The 19,403-nt window shown below is 45.3% G+C and overlaps 1 protein-coding gene across 1 annotated transcript in view; it reads right to left on the bottom strand.

Moving 5' to 3' along the window:
* The window catches only part of T265_02805 (hypothetical protein), a gene marked incomplete at both ends in the record, with an annotated part of 19,751 nt that extends 606 nt beyond the window's left edge, over positions 1-19,145 (bottom strand). The window contains 3 exons of the mRNA XM_009167130.1: positions 4,886-5,353; positions 9,767-10,048; positions 18,683-19,145. Of these exons, the coding sequence (XP_009165394.1) occupies positions 4,886-5,353; positions 9,767-10,048; positions 18,683-18,854 (922 nt within the window). The remainder of the gene's footprint in view (positions 1-4,885; positions 5,354-9,766; positions 10,049-18,682) is intronic.
* Between the last annotated feature and the right edge of the window lie 258 nt (positions 19,146-19,403).

Below are 19,403 nucleotides of genomic sequence, written 5' to 3'. Positions count from 1 at the left end.
ACTGTGACGGTTGGAAAGAAAGTTCTTGATGATCGCTGTTGGACTGAAAAAATGGTTTTGATTATTTAAGATTAAGCTCCACAAACAACAGAGAAAGTCAGAATGGACGACGCTTCAGCTAACCGTGCCTTCAAAAGCCCGATACCTTGCTCAGGACCAGGCTAAGCTTTTCGACAAGTGAAGGATGGGAATCGCAGCTACGTCTGTGTAAACATACGGAATTTGACAGTGTTGCGGTGCAACTATGTAATACAAATAAATCACGCCATCTTTTTGAAGGTACATTTTCCTCTGGAGACGATGCACAGTAAGTTGAGAGTTAAGTGGTGAATTTCCGTAAAACGTTTTATCGGAGCAGATTTGCACCGCCCACTAAGTGTCACGCACACGGCATCGGAACATATATCTGGCATCACAAACCGGACACTCTGAGTTCGCTGCAGGGTTGTGCGTTTTCAGTGCTGCGTCGTCGCGTTCTTTGTTCACTGAAGCACATATTGCAGTATGGTGCAACAGACTGTCTTCAAGAAGAGTGTGAAATGACTCCCAAATCCTGTTGAATCACGCGACTCTCGCCGAAAAGAGGCGCTTCAAGCCCAGTGCGGTCATTCAGTCCAGCAGCGTCCTTTGTGTTCGCACTCAGAACTACAGTATTGGCTGGAGGGCAACAATAATACGTATCCGAAAACTGTTAATCTGGGGACAATCAGTGCATGAACGCATTTTAAGTGACGAACGTAATTGACCTATTAGTGACGGGAAGCGCATTCCCCTAAAACTGGTTGCGGGATGCTTATACACTCACAGAAATGTACCAAAGATCAAGATTATTTTGTCTGATAAAACATCACACTTAATGTACATGCCTCATGATGAAAAAACCTGAAATAAAGCGCAGTAAACGTAAGCTCTCATGAAGGTTGGGGACGCTGTCCCAACCAACACTTTGTAAAGTTTCTCTGGAAAGTATGGTGTATTGTGAGCACAAACCGACCGGAAGAAGGTATTGATGGGAAGTTTTTGTCAAATTCTAGAGAATATGAACTTCAGCGAATTGCACGCGACCCTCTGGCAAGAAAGTGTGTACAACATCGGGGCAATTTATGCGGAAACTGCCAAAATATGGGAAACGAAAAGCATTGTCCCAAACCAACAGGGCGACACCAAACACTGGAATCAGTCTATACTCTTCGTTCGTTTGTTCTCCCGATGTTTTGCGTTGATTACAAGACCCAAGTGTAGTTATCTTCTGACTCACCAATCAGGCAGCGTACCCGAACTACCCAACATTGTCGTTACTAAGGCGATTAAAGATAAAAAAACTAATTTTTTTCCTGATGCTTGCTATCCCCCGATGTACATACCTTTATACCAGTTGTTTTCTATCCTGAATGCACATGAAAATGAGATTAAAGTGTGTGTATGTGTGTGTGCTCACCCGGATAGGGCGTTTAGAAGAGCACCGCTTGGGCCCTTTGGGGGGGTGCTGTTTTTGCTTCAGTCATCCTTGTGGACATCACTCGTCACGTTATGTTGGGCATTCACAGAATGAACTTTCGAAACGATGTGTACACTGCAATTATTGCTGGAACGCAGGCATACTTGTGCATATAACCAATAGGTAATGCAACTTAAGCATTCGATGACACGAAAGAAAAAAAGAAAGCATTCAGCTGTAGCACCCTTCCGGTGCCTGGCTGCCATGCCACCCGAAGGAAGCACGAGGGCTGGGATACTGCCAGGTTGCCCAAGTCTAGACAGGGGAAGTCGAGTGGCGGAGGTCGGATTCGAACCACGGAGCTTCCGGTCAGTAAATTCGCGCTTCAAACACTTAAGCCATCTCGCCCCAATGACACAATGACAATGGTGAGAAAGTATTAGGTTTGAAAACAAGGATAGTGTTTTCTGGATTCCCGACCTCAGAGAAAGTCCATAAATGTGAATAAAAGCGACCAGTAGACTACGGGAATGATATCAAAAGTCATTTGACGCACATTAGTCTGAGCGTATTGAATGAGGATATTTTAAACACCTTCCTAACGTAGTCATACTGCTAGCAGCAATTCCGTTCTTTGTGAAAGTAAGTATATCACTTTCATTAGTACGAGAGTGTAACTGACAAGTGTCGTATTGTCGATTTTCTGGTGACCACAACCGCTCACTAATTGGATCATAAAAAACATATAGTCCGTACATATTCGGGTTGGTCGTACCGTTAAATTTACGAAACCTAGAACAGCAGCGAAGTGGCTGGAACCTCCGGCGATGTGAAAAAACACGGATAAAATCGGATTTCCTGTAATAGTCCAATAGGCTTTGGATCTGGGCGATGTCTGCAGTTATACGTGTTATACGTGGTGGTGAGTTCTTCAAGGCGGTTAGGTGAGGGCGGAAATTCGCAGGCAATAACATAACTGGGAACGATCTGACAGAACCTGCAAGACAAGTGTTCATATTTTTTCGACAGCCCACCACCTGCTACACCCTTGTTGGGTTCACAAGGAAGGCGCAGTCCCCAGGCTTTCACCTACCTTATGTTCTACGTGAACAACGAGTTGTTCGCAACTGACGAAGCATACTCATTTGCAAATTACTTCTGTTGTTAACGGGGGTTCAATTGATCTCTCATTTATGTTCACTTTTATTGTAATTGCCAATGTGTTTTTCACCTCGTGGACGGTATATGGATCATTGGATACATGCCGATCTGATGACAAGGCTTCGAAAAGATTGCCGTTCCTATTTCTGTAATATACCCACCATGTCAGCAAGCGTGAAAGTGAACGAAAAATGACGCAAAGATCCCACAGAGATCGTCCCACTTTTGAGACACGAATGATCCTACAGAGTAAGATTGATGGCATAATTTTCGTCACACTGGATGGGAGGTATAATCACAGGCAAATACTGAGTCAAAAATTTGCTAATTTTAAGCCATGTAGCATGCACATGACAAGTCATTACTCCCCGGTTGGAATCAAGCTTAAAAGCGGTGCACAGCTGTGCAATCGATACACGAGTAGTAGATGACCGTGACGAGTTTAGGTTGGAAAAAGGAACTGCTTTTCAAAGATGTTATGATAGGAAATAAGAAAGGTCATCTAACCAAGCAAGCAATCGTGTGGCGCCCAACCTGAAAAGACATGAGTGTTGGTGGCTGTTATATCTGACTGCTGTTCCCGCTCCAGTGCCTAGTGCCGGAAAAAGACTCGCCGACAAAGAGCACAACAGCTCTACTGCAACAAGCGAGTGCAAAAGCTACATCAGCCCCGTGCCAACTAAAGGGCACTTTTTGACATTGGTCCAGACTGTTTGAACGGCGTCAACCGACCAACATCGACCGTGCCTCCCTGGAAATGCCTGTAAACTTATCATAGTCGATCATGCATCTGTGGCGTGTCTGAACACTCATTAACTTTTGCTAAATTGATTGAGTGATTAACTGACCTGAATGCTTGCTGGCCTCCCTTTTGAGATGTTGGTGGAGTTTTAGGGCCCCAGTAGGTCCTAGGTACTCTGGGGGTCTCTTCCAGGAATCTAACCTTCCTGCCAGTGGCCAGCGGTCTCATCAAATATCAACCACAGTGAATCCACAGGTGCAAGGACCCCCTACACATTGCGAAGTTGTAGAGATTGAATAGTTTGAACGAGAGCATTATCTATATTCGAACATGAAAGACACCGAGGAGAAAACACTTTTGACGTGACAAACCTAAATTACCCGCCTTATGTTTAGAAGGACTTTGACTATCCAAAATAGACTGTGATTTTCATTCTCTTCAGAAAAGGACTAAATAAAGCGCTCGCGAATGACAGCGTACTTTACGGGGAGGGAGGAAAACACTTGAGCACCAACGCTTAGCGCGGTTACGGACAAGCAGTTGATTACTGCACAGTGAAGCAGGCATAGAGGTAAGAAGGTGATGCAGGGAAAAGGCGGAAATCCATGACAAGTACACAAGGAGTGAAAAAGTTCACCGAAAAACCACTCTTCAGTGACAGCTTTTGATCGATCCCGTCAAAATTTTATGGAGTAAGGCCTTCTGGATTCAACAACAATAACTTTGGTAAATTTGTCCCCGCCGTTGTGCCAGCGAAACTAGAGAATGGACTTAACTCGTACTTTTAATCTACGTAATAACACCGAATTACTACACTCTCCGCAGCGACAACCAATCTGTGGCGGTCGCTTTATTATTAATCTCATCAAATTCGTCGTCGATAGACTTTACTCGAACAGCGACCCACCAAGTAAATAGCTTTCTGCAAACGGCTTCGGCAGTAGTAGAAACTTAGTCATGTTTTCAGAAATGATCAAGCCAGTCACATTAACTAATTGCACAAAACTCTATGATCCTCTCAAATGTGGTATGCTACGTTCTATGAATAAGAAGCCTGTTTCATCGATTTCGTGGAGAAGGATTTAGAAATTTGGAAAGCAGAGCAGCTTTGTTTTCTAACAGTTTTGCCAGTCCGCCGCACGCCGAAGCATTAGGGATTGCTGTTCCTAGTCGACTAGCTAGGCAAAGCAAAAGTAAACGATGTTCTCCACGTGCGTTAAAGAAGAGTCTTGAGTTCAGATCGAAGGCTGTGCAGCGTAGGCAAAACAAGGGTTGAGATTGAATGAACGAGCACTATTTTGGGCTAGTCATGCTTATTACTAGCTCCAGTGCGAACAAGACCAAGTATCCACAAATTTTTTTGTTCACCAACAAATTAATTGGGACTTCGATATTGGGGGAAACTGGTGAATATGAAATGGAGCCTGGATAATCGACGAACGGGAGAAACAGAGTAGCAAAGAGCTGAGTTCGAGGACTTCCTTCCTCTGAACCTAAGAGAGACGGTTGCACACACTAATATAAAAAAGATGAATACGACTTACCAAGACAAAACCAGGAAAAATTTGCGATCATAGTGAGTGGATTCAGCGAACTCAATGCACTGTAAATGCTCTGAACAGCAGTCTTCAAAGATAGAATAGCCAGCTGACTATGTCGAGCAAATTCGTCCAAATTGTGCATCCGACGGTCTGACTTGTATTGCTGAGTAGGTGAGCAAGATGGTGACACCTGACTCTGCCCTTCACCAACCAGCACATCGCAAGTACCATCTGGAGAGATGGTTGAGGAGACTGTAGTCGAAGTTTTTAAACCAAAACGAATGGGAAGCAAGTGCAACCAGCCGCTGAGTTCGTCTGTGACCACAGGCAAACATATCCCAACAAAACAGAGGAGAAAGGCCAAGAAGTAGAAGACTTTCTGCAAACTGTGAGCAAGAAATCTCAGTGAGCCTGGAGAAGACGAAGCTATTTGGGATGCAGCACGTGGAGTATCGTCCGACCTATCCGCCACTGGGAAAAAAAGCAATCAAAATGAACACGTATGAAACCAATATTGTGGTCAAGGTAAAATGCCAGCAAACGGAAGTAACTTTAGTGAGAATGGTGCGTCAAAAAGGTATATGTTGAGTAAAATCCTGTTACGCATACATGTAGCAAATGTATGAAGAGATTTTGAAACTTGATAGATCTCATCTTGGAATTGCAGTCAAGTATATGTTAAAAACTCAAGGCGATGTACAGGTGGTTCCTCCTCGTTGGGAATCACTGGCAGTAAGAGATTCGAACCTGTAACCTTTAGGTCGGCAGTTGTAGACTGAGGCGTTCGGCCACGAGCAGATGACCAACGTGTGATTAATCCGTTTTTAGAAGGGATATTGTGCTATTCGTTAATCAGTCACACGGCTGGCATCACGTGGTCATGTGTTGGCTCCTCGAGTGACTCCTCAGATGGGAGGCTCATGCAATTTGTGAAATGCCTTATTCTGAGTGTAGTTTGATGGTAGCAGTGATCGTTGCCGTCTGTTGTCCACTTCGGATACTCAAGCGGTGCATGGTAGTTTGTGGGGCGAATTTGCTACGGAGAAAATGTGATTACACCAAACATATGTTCACTTCATTATCTAAGGTTAGGTTCACGATGACGTAAGTCAATTTCACAAAGTACGCATATCCCAATTGTCCGACTTAGATTAAGGTCACCCGACACCAGACTGACATCAATTAGCTGCGGCATGTCCGATGGACGTATCAAGCACCCAGAGAAGGAAAATTTGCAGTTGGGCAGTTCTGAATGTAGTCTTACGTGGTACTGTATAACGAGCTTTTGTTACTTGCTACTCCATTTCATCGGAATGGATAATTCACTGAAAAATCGAATGGTTGCAGCCTACTCAAGGATTACTTACAAATCATATCATGAGAAATTTGAAGAACCAAGTTCACCATCACAACGCGCATATCAGAGTCAAAACAAATCGGTACATGGTCCAAATTCAGGCACTTATCAAAGGGCGTGATCTATCTACAAAATTTCGTACAAGTCAGGGTCTGCACCCTTAGAAATACACTAGCATCGTTGTCTGGATTTGTAAACGTTAGGGTTCTGTTTGACAGATGGAAACCAAGATTCATACTTGTATGGACAAACTAGTACATGATGGACCACAACAAAAAAGACCTCGTGCATGTGACTGTCTACCTATGATCAGTAGCAAGCATGCGTGCCAATCCGACGCAGCCGACGGGGAACATGTGTTCACCAAAGGAGACACAAAACTTAAATCCCTCAGATTAACCAAGGAAAGAAAACTACTTTCATGTTAAGGAAGATTTCCTGACCATTCAATGCGCGGTTTTGATTAATCCAAACAGCAACAAGCTGCGTTGCTGTGTGGCCATGCCTGCATTAAAGCATGTCAGTTTTCACTTCCGGCGCCTTGTAAACAAGGAACCGAATAACCAAACTTGCATCAAGTTAACCCTCTTCTAACAAAATTGCAAGGCCATAGACGGTAAAATCAATGTGAAACACAGGTACTTTACTACCGCATGACTACGTCAACTTATTTATAACCATAATGAAAGGAAAGAAGGAAGAGGGAGAGCTTACTGCAACCTTATCATAGGCTTCCGAAGTGTCTACAACTTCAAAACTCAGTCAGATATTGGATAAAAACTAACAGCACGAAAATCCCTGATATGTGTTGCCCACATCGTTTTTCAATGCCTCCCATTAAAAGGGAAAGTCATGGGAATTCATCCAGAAAGGACATCGTAGGGACAACTTCAAGATGCTCGTAGCAGCTTTCATTCCAATTTACCAGCCTCTAGGTATTATCACTCCGGATGGGACACCAAAAATAGCCTCCTTCCCACTGGATGATAGCTCGGAATGCGCATAATCGAGTCAACGTAGCTTGCAGAGCGGGATTCATTCCTTACGTGAAATACCAGTTACTTCACCAAAAGCTCTTTTCCTGACCACCTGATTGTGTATTCCTTGGCTCCAACTCCAGCCACAGTTCCGAGGCATTATTGGCCAGAGGCCCAAAAATGTTTCAGACCTGCTGACAACGACCAAGAAAGCGATAGAATATTTTGGACGCCCTTCCATTCAAAGCCCGGACAAATTTTCTTGTTTTCGATAATGTTATGAATAAAGAACAAGAATACGGTTACCTAAACAGATGGCTGAATACACAAATTCATCTTATTGAGTTCAATGGAGAGAAATATAGCGGAGTGAAAGTAGTAAAGATGCCTGCAAAGAACGTCTGATTTACAGAACCGGTGACCTAGAATGTAGCTTCGGACAAAGCCCCGAAAATGCCATCAACAAGGAGGTACGGAGCCATCGGTACCACTCGATCCTCCTTCGAAGAGAAGAAAGCACGAGTTCTCGATAAATACACTCATTTGCAAATCGATTTGGTTTTTCACGGGAGACTCAACTGAATCTCTTGTTTATGATATCTTACAACTGAAAGTGCTGCACACAGGCCGCCTCATGATTCAGTTGGCACGACATTCGAGATATCGCAGTATATTTTCATAAAGGAAACTACTCACAAGGTGGCTGAAAACTCTTCGACAGCCCACAACCGGTTTCGTCCTTCTTGAGGCTCATCAGGTAAGCGCAGTCCCCGAGTTTCCGTCAACCTTATGATCTACCTGAACCCTAATTGCAGTGTTTTCGAGAAATACACTCATTCGCAAATCAATTTGGTTTTCACGAGAGACTCAACTGAATCTCTCGTTTATGATATTCATCAACCGGTCGTCAACAGTCGAAGAGTTTTCAGCCACCTTGTGAGTAGTTTCCCTTATGAAAATGTACTGCGATATCTCGAATATCGTGCCAACTGAATCATGAGGCGGCCTGTGTGCAGCACATTCAGCTGGAGGACATCATAAACGAGAGATTCGATTGAGTCTCCCGTGAAAACCAAATTGATTTGCAAATGAGTGCAGTTCTCGAAAACAGTGTAATTTGGATTCAAGTAGAACATAAGGTTGACGGAAACTCGGGGACTGCGCCTACCTGATGAGCCCCAAGAAGGGCGAAAACGGTCGTGGGCTGTCGAAAAGTTTTCAGCAACCTTGTGAGTAGTTTCCTTTATGAAAGCACGAGTTCCGTGCTTCGGCCAGGTGTCGCACAGGAAGACCGTTGACCGGGATAAAAACAGCGTCTATGTTTACAGGCATCTTGTGCGTTTAAAATTAAAGGAATTTATACGTGCAGCACAACCATAACATCAGTAAAAAGGAGCACATGAACAGATGTAAAGTAAAGGGGGAGAATACTTCTTCCTTCCAAAAACCACGCCAACAATCGGACCATATGGTCGTAAACAATATTCATAAAGGATACGGCATAATCATTCTCCCATTTAGCGACCATTCTTCTGATGACTACGCGGCTGTGAACAACACCCATGATTATTGGGACATCCGTCTCTCCACGTAACATCCTTGAACACGACCGAATTTGTCCGGCATTTCTGGGGCCCTAACAGAAGAGTGCTGTTCTGTACTATTGCCTGAAAACTGACCTCCCCAAATTACGACCCATGCTAAACTATGACTGGAACCGCTTCTATTATGCTGAGACTCACTAGGAATGACTACAACGTAGATTGTCTTTTCCAAAAATGACCATACCCTGTCTTCAAAAGTAAAACTTTCAAACCCCGGTTTCAGGTTTCCTAATGATCAAACCATCCGCGAGGAGACGGTCATTTGACTGCTAGAAAGCAGTCGAGATCTCTAACCAATACACCACACGAAGCAAATCAAAAAAACATTTTAATGACGGTTTGGAAGTCGCCATAGAATTGATATACTTTACAAAACTACCTAACATTTGCGCAAATACTCTTATGATTTGTTAAAGCATGGTTATTTAGAAAGAATCTGTTCCATTAACGTCAGTGTGACAATATCAAAAGCAATGAGTTTAGTACGAGTGGCCTGGGTAGCTTTCGGAATGGGCAACTGAGGAACTCAGTATGCTCCAGATGCCCAACTGCGTACCTCGTTCACAGATATTCTGCCAGAGACCAGCCATCCGATAAGCTCAGTGTACACCCAATCGACAAGTGCAGGTGCACAATACGTCACATACCCCATGAGTTAAGGAATCTCCTGAGTTTGTGCACGCTCAACGAAAGTCAAAGCAAAGCTGGGTGAAGAGACGTCAGGAAATGCAAAGTGTCCTCGGAGTGGAAGTCGTAAGACGTTATAAGTAGGTCGTTCGTGTTATTCTAATCACAACCAAGTAAAAACAATCTAAGACAGCTCTTGAATGAGGACTTAGTGAATGGACCTGAACTTTTTATAGACTTGAAATTCATACGTAAAAAAGCCGAACTCCGTAGGGGGTGAGAAGCAGAGAACGGACAAGTAAAGACGCAAGAAACAAACCAAGACGTGGTTTAGTAGGCGGCTTCACGAGGCTTCTGTGCTCTCCGCGACGAATAAGGGCAGTTGGTAGTGATTTCTGATTCCCCTTTAGGGTGGACTGACTCGAACATGTCGAAAGGCTGTCCACCGGTCGTACCAGTGAAAGAGCGCGCGGAGGATTCGAAGATACGGACAGATTATCGATGCTACGATTCGGCCAGGAATTGCAAGAGTCCGAGTCCAGTGATCGATAACTAGAAGCCGTCGGATCTGGTAAAACGACTGAACTGATAAAGCGCTCTCCTTTAAAAAAAGAGTTCAGTAGAATGGTACAAAGAAAAATGAGCACAAATATTCAATAGGGTGCACCAAGCAAAACAGGGTAAGTCAAATCGGTTTATAATAAATACATTGAAATATCTCGTGAGATTCCTCATTAAGGGGCACTTCAAATGTAGGGACTGAATGCCGTGGACTGATCAGTAGATCCAAATAAGACAAGACACAGTTACATCCAATCCGGGCAATTCTTTCGACAAAATTCGATAACAAACTGTCCGAAATCACCCTAATCTGGATTTTTTCGGAAAATAATGATATCCGAGTGCGCAAGCTGTTGTAGAGGTGGACGTCCGTCATGACGCTGTTCAGTACACCTTATCGGATAGACGCTGCTAACTATGGTATGGACAAATGCTGCAGGCGTCGACAATGAGTGATATTCGTCTGTGGTAGACGACCACATATAGCTCCTCACAGAAATCTTAAACAAAGAGGAGTTTCGATTGCCTGATGACAAATATGACAACTACGATCATGCGACATAACCAAACTTTTACTTTCGATATCACACAAGTGTCCCACTCATCAAATTATTTGGCACTTGTCAAACGATACGTACGGAGTTCTAAGCATGACCCGTGAAGTTCATCCTCACCATATGATACTCTTTTTCGTTCTAGAACGACCGGTCTTGCCTGACTCAATGTTCTCACTACCTTTTCCAAACTAGAAAACTGACTTCCTGTCACACTGTCAGTATGAATATAAACTGAAAAACGAACTTCATGAACGACTTCAGCAAAAAAATGGTGAGCAAACCACCTAAACTGCAGGAGCATAGCAATATGATGTTCATGACAAACTGCTGGTGTGGTGCATGTGGGTGATGACTTGAAATCCCTTCATAGTACTTTTCATGATACTGAATGGGCAGCGGAAACAAAAAGGTCGAATGAGTGTCGGAACCCCCTTAGTGACAGAACATGTGGTAATGAATCATATTGTATAGATAATTGACAAAGCAAGTAGGTTCATGAACTACAGCAATATACCAGGCTGTCGAGTTAGGGAAATTATAGGCCCCCCAATGTCGAACCTGCCCCTATCAACAGAGGAATATATGTCCAGGCTACTTGTAAATTCACCCAACCTGTCGCCTAATGTAGAGCATCGATACAGTTCGTGTGTAAGAAGGACGAGACCGTACAAATGGAAAGAGCTCAAGGACTAGCGGAAAAATTATGCTACGAATTCAAACCCCGACTGCACTGATCATTACCTCGGGCTTGACGTGGTGTACTGAGTATAAGTATCATCATTATCATCAGCTGCAGCAGCAACAGTAAAAACCGCGTACTTGGCATACGGTGGTTAGACCTACCACGATTTTGTTCGCCGGTGATTTCGGGAGGTCGAGTAGATAACTATTGGAGGCGACAACTGATATAATTGACGCATGAACACGGGGGTGTCAGCGGACTTCTCGTTTCAACTCTTCACGTGGTTGTACGAAAAGAGCCCATTCAGGAAATCGGTGGACTGCCAGGTGACCAAGCCAGCGCAACCTATGCAGTGTGACCAGTTCATTTATCGAGGGCGAGTTATATCTTTCGGATCAGCGTTACTAATCCTGACAATGCTCCGAAGACATCGATAGCCAGACACAAGATTTTTGAGGCTCCTAGCGCGCACAGACCTGCTTTCTGACCCAAACAACAATATAGAGCACACCGCAGCATTACAAAATCGACCTGTGACGGATAACCTGATGTCACACCTCCGCCGCAGGTGGTGCAGGTTTATGAAATCTGCTCTGGTCTTCCCAATTCGGATGGAAATATCACCCTTCGGGAGACCCTGTCCAGGCAGGCAAATTTGTTTCAATCGGTTCATCCGCAATCAAGATGCGAAGGTTCGGACCCAGCCAACAACACACTTCGCAGGTGTGAAGCGCGTGTCAAACCGTGAGGCACTACTATTTAGATTATTTATTATTGTTTCCATTACCACGGCGTCAGATCCCAGAAGAGCTGTCGTATGTGTACACGATGTCTGTGAACGAACAGCCCGGAGCACTTGGACCCCTTAAGGTATTAGGGGCTGGTAGTGAGTCTTCCATAAGGTGAAACAGGACAGCCTTGCCTCGCACCAACTGATGCAGTGAACTCAGGTGAGAACTTGCCGTAGACCTTAACACATTCGCGGGAGTTGGCTTACACCGCCTTGAGGACTAAGAATTTGCGGGGAGAATCTTTGCTACAGACATCGCCATAAAGCCTGACGATCCACAAAGTCAAGAGCAGCTTGAAGTCAAGGAAGACAACCATTTTGGTTGCTGTGATGGGCGTCGCTGTTCCAGGTTGGAATGTGATCGACGCATTCTTTTTCAGGACGGAACTCAGCTTGGTTTTCAGGGTTGATGCCATGGTGGTTTTCGCACAGCGTTCGCGTACCCTTCTTGAAGACAGGGCGTCGCTGTTCTTGGAATGTGATCGACGCATTCTTTTTCAGGACGGAACTCAGCTTGGTTTTCAGGGTTGATGCCATGGTGGTTTTCGCACAGCGTTCGCGTACCCTTCTTGAAGACAGGAACAGCTGTGGACACGCCCCATTTTGTAGGCACATTCTCTTCACTGCACGTTGCAAAATGGGTCCGTGGTTTGAACCCAACCGCTGTATCTCGACTTCTATTGTCTAGGCTCGACTACCCCTGCCTAGGCTAGGGCAACCTTACTGTCAGGTTGCCCAATCACTGTACTTGCATCTTGAACTCTAGTTTATGAGACACTGTGGCAGTGAAGCATCAGTGCCAACACTGATGTTGCTGTCTTTGATGATGATTATGATTATGAGACACAGCACACATCAATCCCAAGCGGGTCCATCGTGAGTGCAAGAGCAGCTTGTTGTCATGCTTGCTTCAGAGTGCGGATTTTGAACGCGGCCAGATAGACTGGGTGTCGAGGTTTAGGACTGATTCGGAGATACCTGAAGATGTCGGTGCCATGTGACGAGCAGATGCTGCACGCAAAACCAATGCATGACGAACGGAGTCATCAATCCTAAGTGCTGGGCCTACAAGAAGAGAGTTATTAATGGGGTGGGGAGAGGGGGAAGAAAAAAGTATGTGAAAGAGAAAGAAGGGAGGCGTCAGCAGTAGCCGCCTGCTGTAGCCCGCCCTGCTGTATGCAGCAAGTAAGGCGACCCGGCTGATGGCACCACGCGACGGCCGATGTAGCACGAGAGTATTGCTGGTCGTAAATGTCACGGTTTTACGAGGGCTGGGGTACTGCCAGGGCGCCAACACCCCACACCTAGACAGGAAGACGATTAGGGCCCTCAACCAAAGCCCTTGGCTCAAAAGCCTAACTGCAAGGCAGCGGTGTTTGGCGGGAAATGCAAATGCATTACCATTTCTACGGAACAAGTCGCCACATGTTCCAACCCCCAACCTGGGGGGCCAGGAGACTGTGTTCGTCAGACCTCTAACCATTGACCAACCTGGCATGAGAGAAGACTCTGTGAGTGTCACGGAAACACTACGCAGCATAACTCAATGGATCGCTGAGGTGCACGGTCACACCACGGTAAGGTCCAGTCTCTTCGTGAAGGGTTGACTTCAAGTGTATGCTTTTATTACAAACACGTTTCTGCGCGGTTATTACCTTTTGCTAAAGTTGACGCACTGAGATATCTTTGCTCTCTTGTACCTACAGCTGTGTTACCACTCGGCAGTGTAGCCTCTATTCCTCGGATATCGATAGGGTCACTTTTCTCACTAGCCTTATTTGTATGTGCATAGCCTGGACCTAATGCACTTTACATTTCCGTTGACATTGCACGGTCTCTGAGGTAAGTGTCCAAATGATTCTGCTTCAAAAATGTCTAAATCAGGGTGCGTGATTCTTCGCACAGACCTTATGGTTCTTCGGTATACTGATGAAGTTACATTTTCATCATCATCAGAATCGACGGGAATAGCAATATCGACACCGATGTCTCTGTTTAGAGCCTGAAGACGGAAGAATAGGAGTGGACAGGGAAGGGACCTGGCTCCGCCGGATTAAGCAGTAAGCTGCAGTCATTCTGAGTTGATTACATCTTCAAACGCTCACACAGGTACATTGGTAAAAACTGACAGCGCGAACACCACTGACATCTGCTGGCCTCGGGATGTCTCCAACCAAGCACACAGGGAGTCAAAAGTGCGTCGTCCCTCTCACACCCTTCTGTCAATCCACATTTTTCACCTCGCGTCGTCTCGTTAGATGATGACCATTCACGCACAGCAAATGACAGGAAAACTAGAGTTTATGATTGTCAGAGCTCCATCCGTTGACTAGCCTGGAACGCAAGACGATGTACTTTTGCAGCTCACAGAGTTACATAAACTGTCGCCCCATAATGAAGTCGTCTGTTTACGGCGTGTTCTGGTGAGTGAGACACTTAGGTGCACCCCTTGCTTGCTGTGAATATGTATGTCCTTTGAAGGCACATTTGGCAACCATAACCACTTAACCAATGAACTGGATTTAATTTAATTCTTCGGTGAACGGTTGCCATGTCCACCTGCAAATTCACACTATCCACTTCGCACTCTGCCATTCTGAAGGAGACATAGAGAGCAGCACGCGTCTCCGTAAAGTATATTTCAGCATGCGTAGCATATGGTCGAGCAACCGCGTCTGACAGCGCCGTTGTGCCTGCAGCACAACTAAATTGCCCATTGCTTAATCGTCCCACTACGAATTCGTCAACGCCATCCGATATCAGCAACACTCGTGCGACATTCGCGGTTGAAAGCTTGAAGACGCCTCAGATCGGTATCCACAGAGGCCGTGTCTCACAATCATACTGCGACCTGGTACCCACGATCCTTGACACGATCTTTGACACGGCTGTTGTCGCCAATTGGCAAACGTGATTCCGGTCTTTGGGACTGGTACACAGGCTTCGTCAAACACTTTCGTCATGGTTGATACAACTAGAGGTTCTACAACCTGAAGTGCATTTTGTGTCGCAAGGGGCATGTTCGTAGGATTCACATTCTGAAGTATGATGGCTTAATGGTCAGAGCGCGAATTTACTGACCGAAAGGTCTGTGGTTCGAACCCAACCTCTGCCTCTCGACTTCCCCTCTCTAGGGTCAGGCAACTTGGCAATATCCCAGCTCTCGTGCTGTCTTCTGATGGCATGGCAGTTAGGCACCGAAAGGTTGCTGCAACTTTTTCCCGGAAAGAAGAGTCATCTTTACTCATCGGTAACTGACAGCCACATGATGAAACTTAGTTCACGACTACCCTTGGGTTGGTAGACTCTCAGGAAGTCGGCATGAGCACTTGTGTTAGAAGTGCGTGCTGATCAGGAACAGACGATGTTCAGCTCGCAACTGAAGAATTCGTTTCCCATTATCCGTAAGATGAGCATCAAATCCAAATTTACTACTTGTGGTTGGTTGTCGGCACTGGGTATTCATATTAGCCGCCAGGATGACTATACGTGACTTGCTGACCGAAACAGTCTTGACAGACCTCGATGAAACCTATCTTTCTCAGCTTAAGAATTCCAATCTGTTTCGTGAGCCAAAACAACAAATAGACACCATTTGCCGCATCGAACTGCGTTGATCCTGAGTGAACCAGACAACTCTACACTTGAAAACGACTGTTTACTGTTCAGTGAAGCTATTTCAGCCCAGGGAATGAGTACAACTTCTCCGCCATAGATACCACCAGCCATTGCAACAGGATTGCAAGATGCCTGGAGAGTGAAACGTAAGACATTTGAGCTAGTCATAAACGACCTGAGGTGTATAATCGAAGTGGGGTCTGTATGAGTGTTTCGGAGAAACAAAATACATAGACAGAAACAGAAATCTAAGTTCAAGCAGCATATACCTGCACCAAATTCGACAAGGAGTATAGATATTGAAAGTCGCAGAGCGGATCAGATCTACTGAGTTTTGTGAGGGATTATCTTGGTTTATTTTTCTTGACAACAGTTTAGACACAGAACGATCGTCAGCAGACTGGCAGACGTACGGGTCACAGTGGACTGTTAGCTGGATGAAGAGGCTGTGAACAACGGGCTGCAGGGGTGAATGACAATTCTGGAGCCGAGGAATGGGGTTTTGGGATAACCTACTCTCAGCACCAAACGTCTCTCCCACAAAGTAATGAGAGGATGCGAGGTCTTGTTTCGGGACCACGACTGTAGTGTCTAACTCAAAACTCGGACCGAAGGGGAAGTGGGTACTATGTTGTTTTGTAGCACCCTTTCGGTGCCTAACTGCTATGCTACCAGAAGAAAACACGACGGCTGGGATACTATCAGATTTCCCAAGCCTAGATAGGGGAAGCCGAAATGCATAGGTCAGGTTCGAACCCCGGACCTTCCGGTCAGTAAATTCTCGTTATAGCCAGAGTTAGGACCTTCTTTGAGGACCCTGTCCAACAGTCTGTCCAACTTCGCCGCTGAGAACTAGCTCAGCCAGGTGGGGCACGATTGAGTCACTCCTGATGCTATTGCAGACAGCAGCACTTGGAGCCTCATCTGGCTTTCAGTACATTTTAACTGTATTTTGACGTCACTGGATTATTCACCGGTGGTCACGGTCAACTACCAGACTTTAAGGCCGACCTTTTTCAACTCATGCTTTCTTCGTGGGAGGCAGCACGAGTGCCTCTACAAACACGGACAAACAAGAAGACATGCGCTTTGGCCGTCTCGGATTAAACAGGAGCTCAAGAGTAAACGCAAACTGACCAACTGTCAAAAAGGAAATGATGCGTACCAGGCTGCGCGTGACAGCTAAGCAAACATCGCGAATATGAATAGGATTTGGTGGAAACTTCCACACTTAAACAGCTGTTCACCTATATACGACAATGACAAAGGTAAAGAAAGCTATTCCATCCTGACACAACAGAGCACATGCGCTGACAGATAAGAACCTGAAAGTGGATACCCTCTTGGAAAAGTAGGCATCCGTTTTTCACCATAACCCACCGGTCCCGAATTTGGATCCATAACACAACGTTGGTCGGTAGTCCAAATGTGATAAAAAGTAGAAATCTTCCTCCCTGACTCCAATGACTTTCACCACTTAGTTTCAAAGATACCAGCTGTAAATGTACCACATCCTTTTTCGTTGTTCGGAAATTAACAGGGACGACAACCATGGAAATGCACAAAGGTGACTCAGCAAACTATCGACCAATGAGTCTCATATTAGTACTGGGAAAGATGACCGAGATAATAAGGCGCTGTTCGGTTTGTGGCATGAATAACTGTACAGGTTTCTTAAGAGACCAATCTGCTGCTTGACTAAAAATCGGCACGAGTGGATGAGGGGCGAGAACTGCATATTGTTTTCGTTAACTCGAGCAAGGATTCCTGCTAGAGGCTGTCGAATAAGCTCTCTAAGCATTGAGTTAGAGGGAGGATATTTGAATGGATTGGCTAGTTGGCAAGACGGATGAGACCAAATTTATGAACAGCACTCCGAATTCCAGCTGTTGCAAACGGAATAGCACAAGGATCAGTTTGCGAATAGGCACTTTTTGTGGATTTTCGTTAACTTTCTATCCCATATGCCGGTGGCGCATTGTGTATGCGAACGACCTAGAAACGTGGGTGACAGTAATATCAGGTAGAAATTATGGGAGTGGCCTTTGATAACTAGGACAAATGTTGTGAGGGTTGTCTGCCAACCACGCCAAATTCAGTTCACTCTACCGGAATTAACCAACCGCCTGGAACTTACCACATCGGCAGGCTACTACTCGGTGATGCGCAAACAAAGGAACAAGTGGGAGTCACCACGCCCTTTGAACCTGGAATGACACTTGACTAGTAAATGCGACAGTCGTTTGTCGACTCCACTGGGGCCTTTACGGAGCTTTTTAATCTCTAATCCAAGGCTTTTGGTATTATGCGCACTTCTCACATACCGCAAACTTTATAGCACGAAGCCTAAATCCAGGGAAGAGTTCGTGAAGAGCTCCAGGATTCCGTCAGGCGCCCTTCTCAGTTCCCACCGCGGTGATGATTACTCTGTTCGGAGCTGAGAAATGAGGGAGCTTACATGGGCGTGAAGTTCCCTGACTGGGCACTGGAGTTCCTGTTTATGATGATGAAGCTGGTCTTCGAACAAGTCAGTAAAGTACAAATCAGTGACAGCGTTCAAAGGCAGGTGTGCACCGCCATCCGTTCTCGAAACACCTGAACCTTAATGTGCATGGAACTGAAGAACTGTAGTTGAACTGAAAGGGTGCGGCCGGGAGTATACATGCAAGCCACTTTACGTTGCTTAATGTTACATGTAGCTACAAGCCCAATCCGATTAAACTACCTCTCGTGGGTTAATTTCGGTCTAAGGTATATACTACTCACTCTTGGGTAGCTTTCATGTCGGGATACAGATTATTAGACTCGACAACGGTGTTTACCTATGAATTGCAGTTGGAAACATGCGTAAGGACAAGATCAACACAAGCGGTGCACCTCCTAACTTCTGCGGACCAAATGAAGCGCATACGCACGGCGCTACAAGCATGGAACACGTATGCACCAGAGATCCTACTCTGAAGGCGAGTCGAACATCAACAATCCATGCAGATTAATACTAAAAATCGACATTTGTTCTGAACTCACCCTGCAATGAGTCATCCAGGCAATCAAAAAATTGGATCTTGAAAAAGTCCCTTCGGTTCTGATCAAGTAGCGAGGCACGTATAAGCTCAATATTACTGTGGGGAGACATTACTCGAAAAACAAATAGAGTTACATCTTCACGAACGCCTCCTGACAAAGAGTTCCCTTGCATTTAGATAGAGCGTACGTACCTCTGGCAGTGCAAAGAACTATTGGGTTCAAGATAACAGCGGTGAGATCATAAGTACTAACTTTTGTAGCGTAAACGCTTCTGAGACCGATTAAGAATAAGCACTTCCACTGGATTCACGGCTGTGCGTGAAAAGGTTATTTCGGTCGGCCGAACAATTACATCATTATAAGAATCCATGGAAATCTACTGAGAAGTGAATGAGGTTAGATCCACTACATTGGAACACTACACCTAGTTAAAGGCCACATATGGGACCGACCAAGCGGCCAGGGGTGTCCGCCTCCGGACAGACACCAAAATTCAAGGACATTGTTCAGCAAGTCAACCGCTCCAATAGGTTTAATCATGGATTCACGGATCCACGGATTCACGGATTCGCGGATTGATACACAGGATCGAGGACTTTGCCTAAGTTTCTCGGGTCGCTTTTCTTCTTGTCGGTCAGTGGCCTTTCGTTCACCTGAAAGGCACAAGTGAAAAAGGGTGTAGCACTGCTTTTTATGTTCTCAGCGCGGGGCAGTATGCTCG

The sequence above is a fragment of the Opisthorchis viverrini genome (genome assembly GCF_000715545.1).
Source record: "Opisthorchis viverrini unplaced genomic scaffold opera_v5_36, whole genome shotgun sequence".
Lineage (NCBI taxonomy): Eukaryota > Metazoa > Platyhelminthes > Trematoda > Opisthorchiida > Opisthorchiidae > Opisthorchis > Opisthorchis viverrini.
The sequence above is the reverse complement of the archived record's forward strand: the minus strand, read 5'-3'. Positions and strand labels throughout refer to the sequence as shown.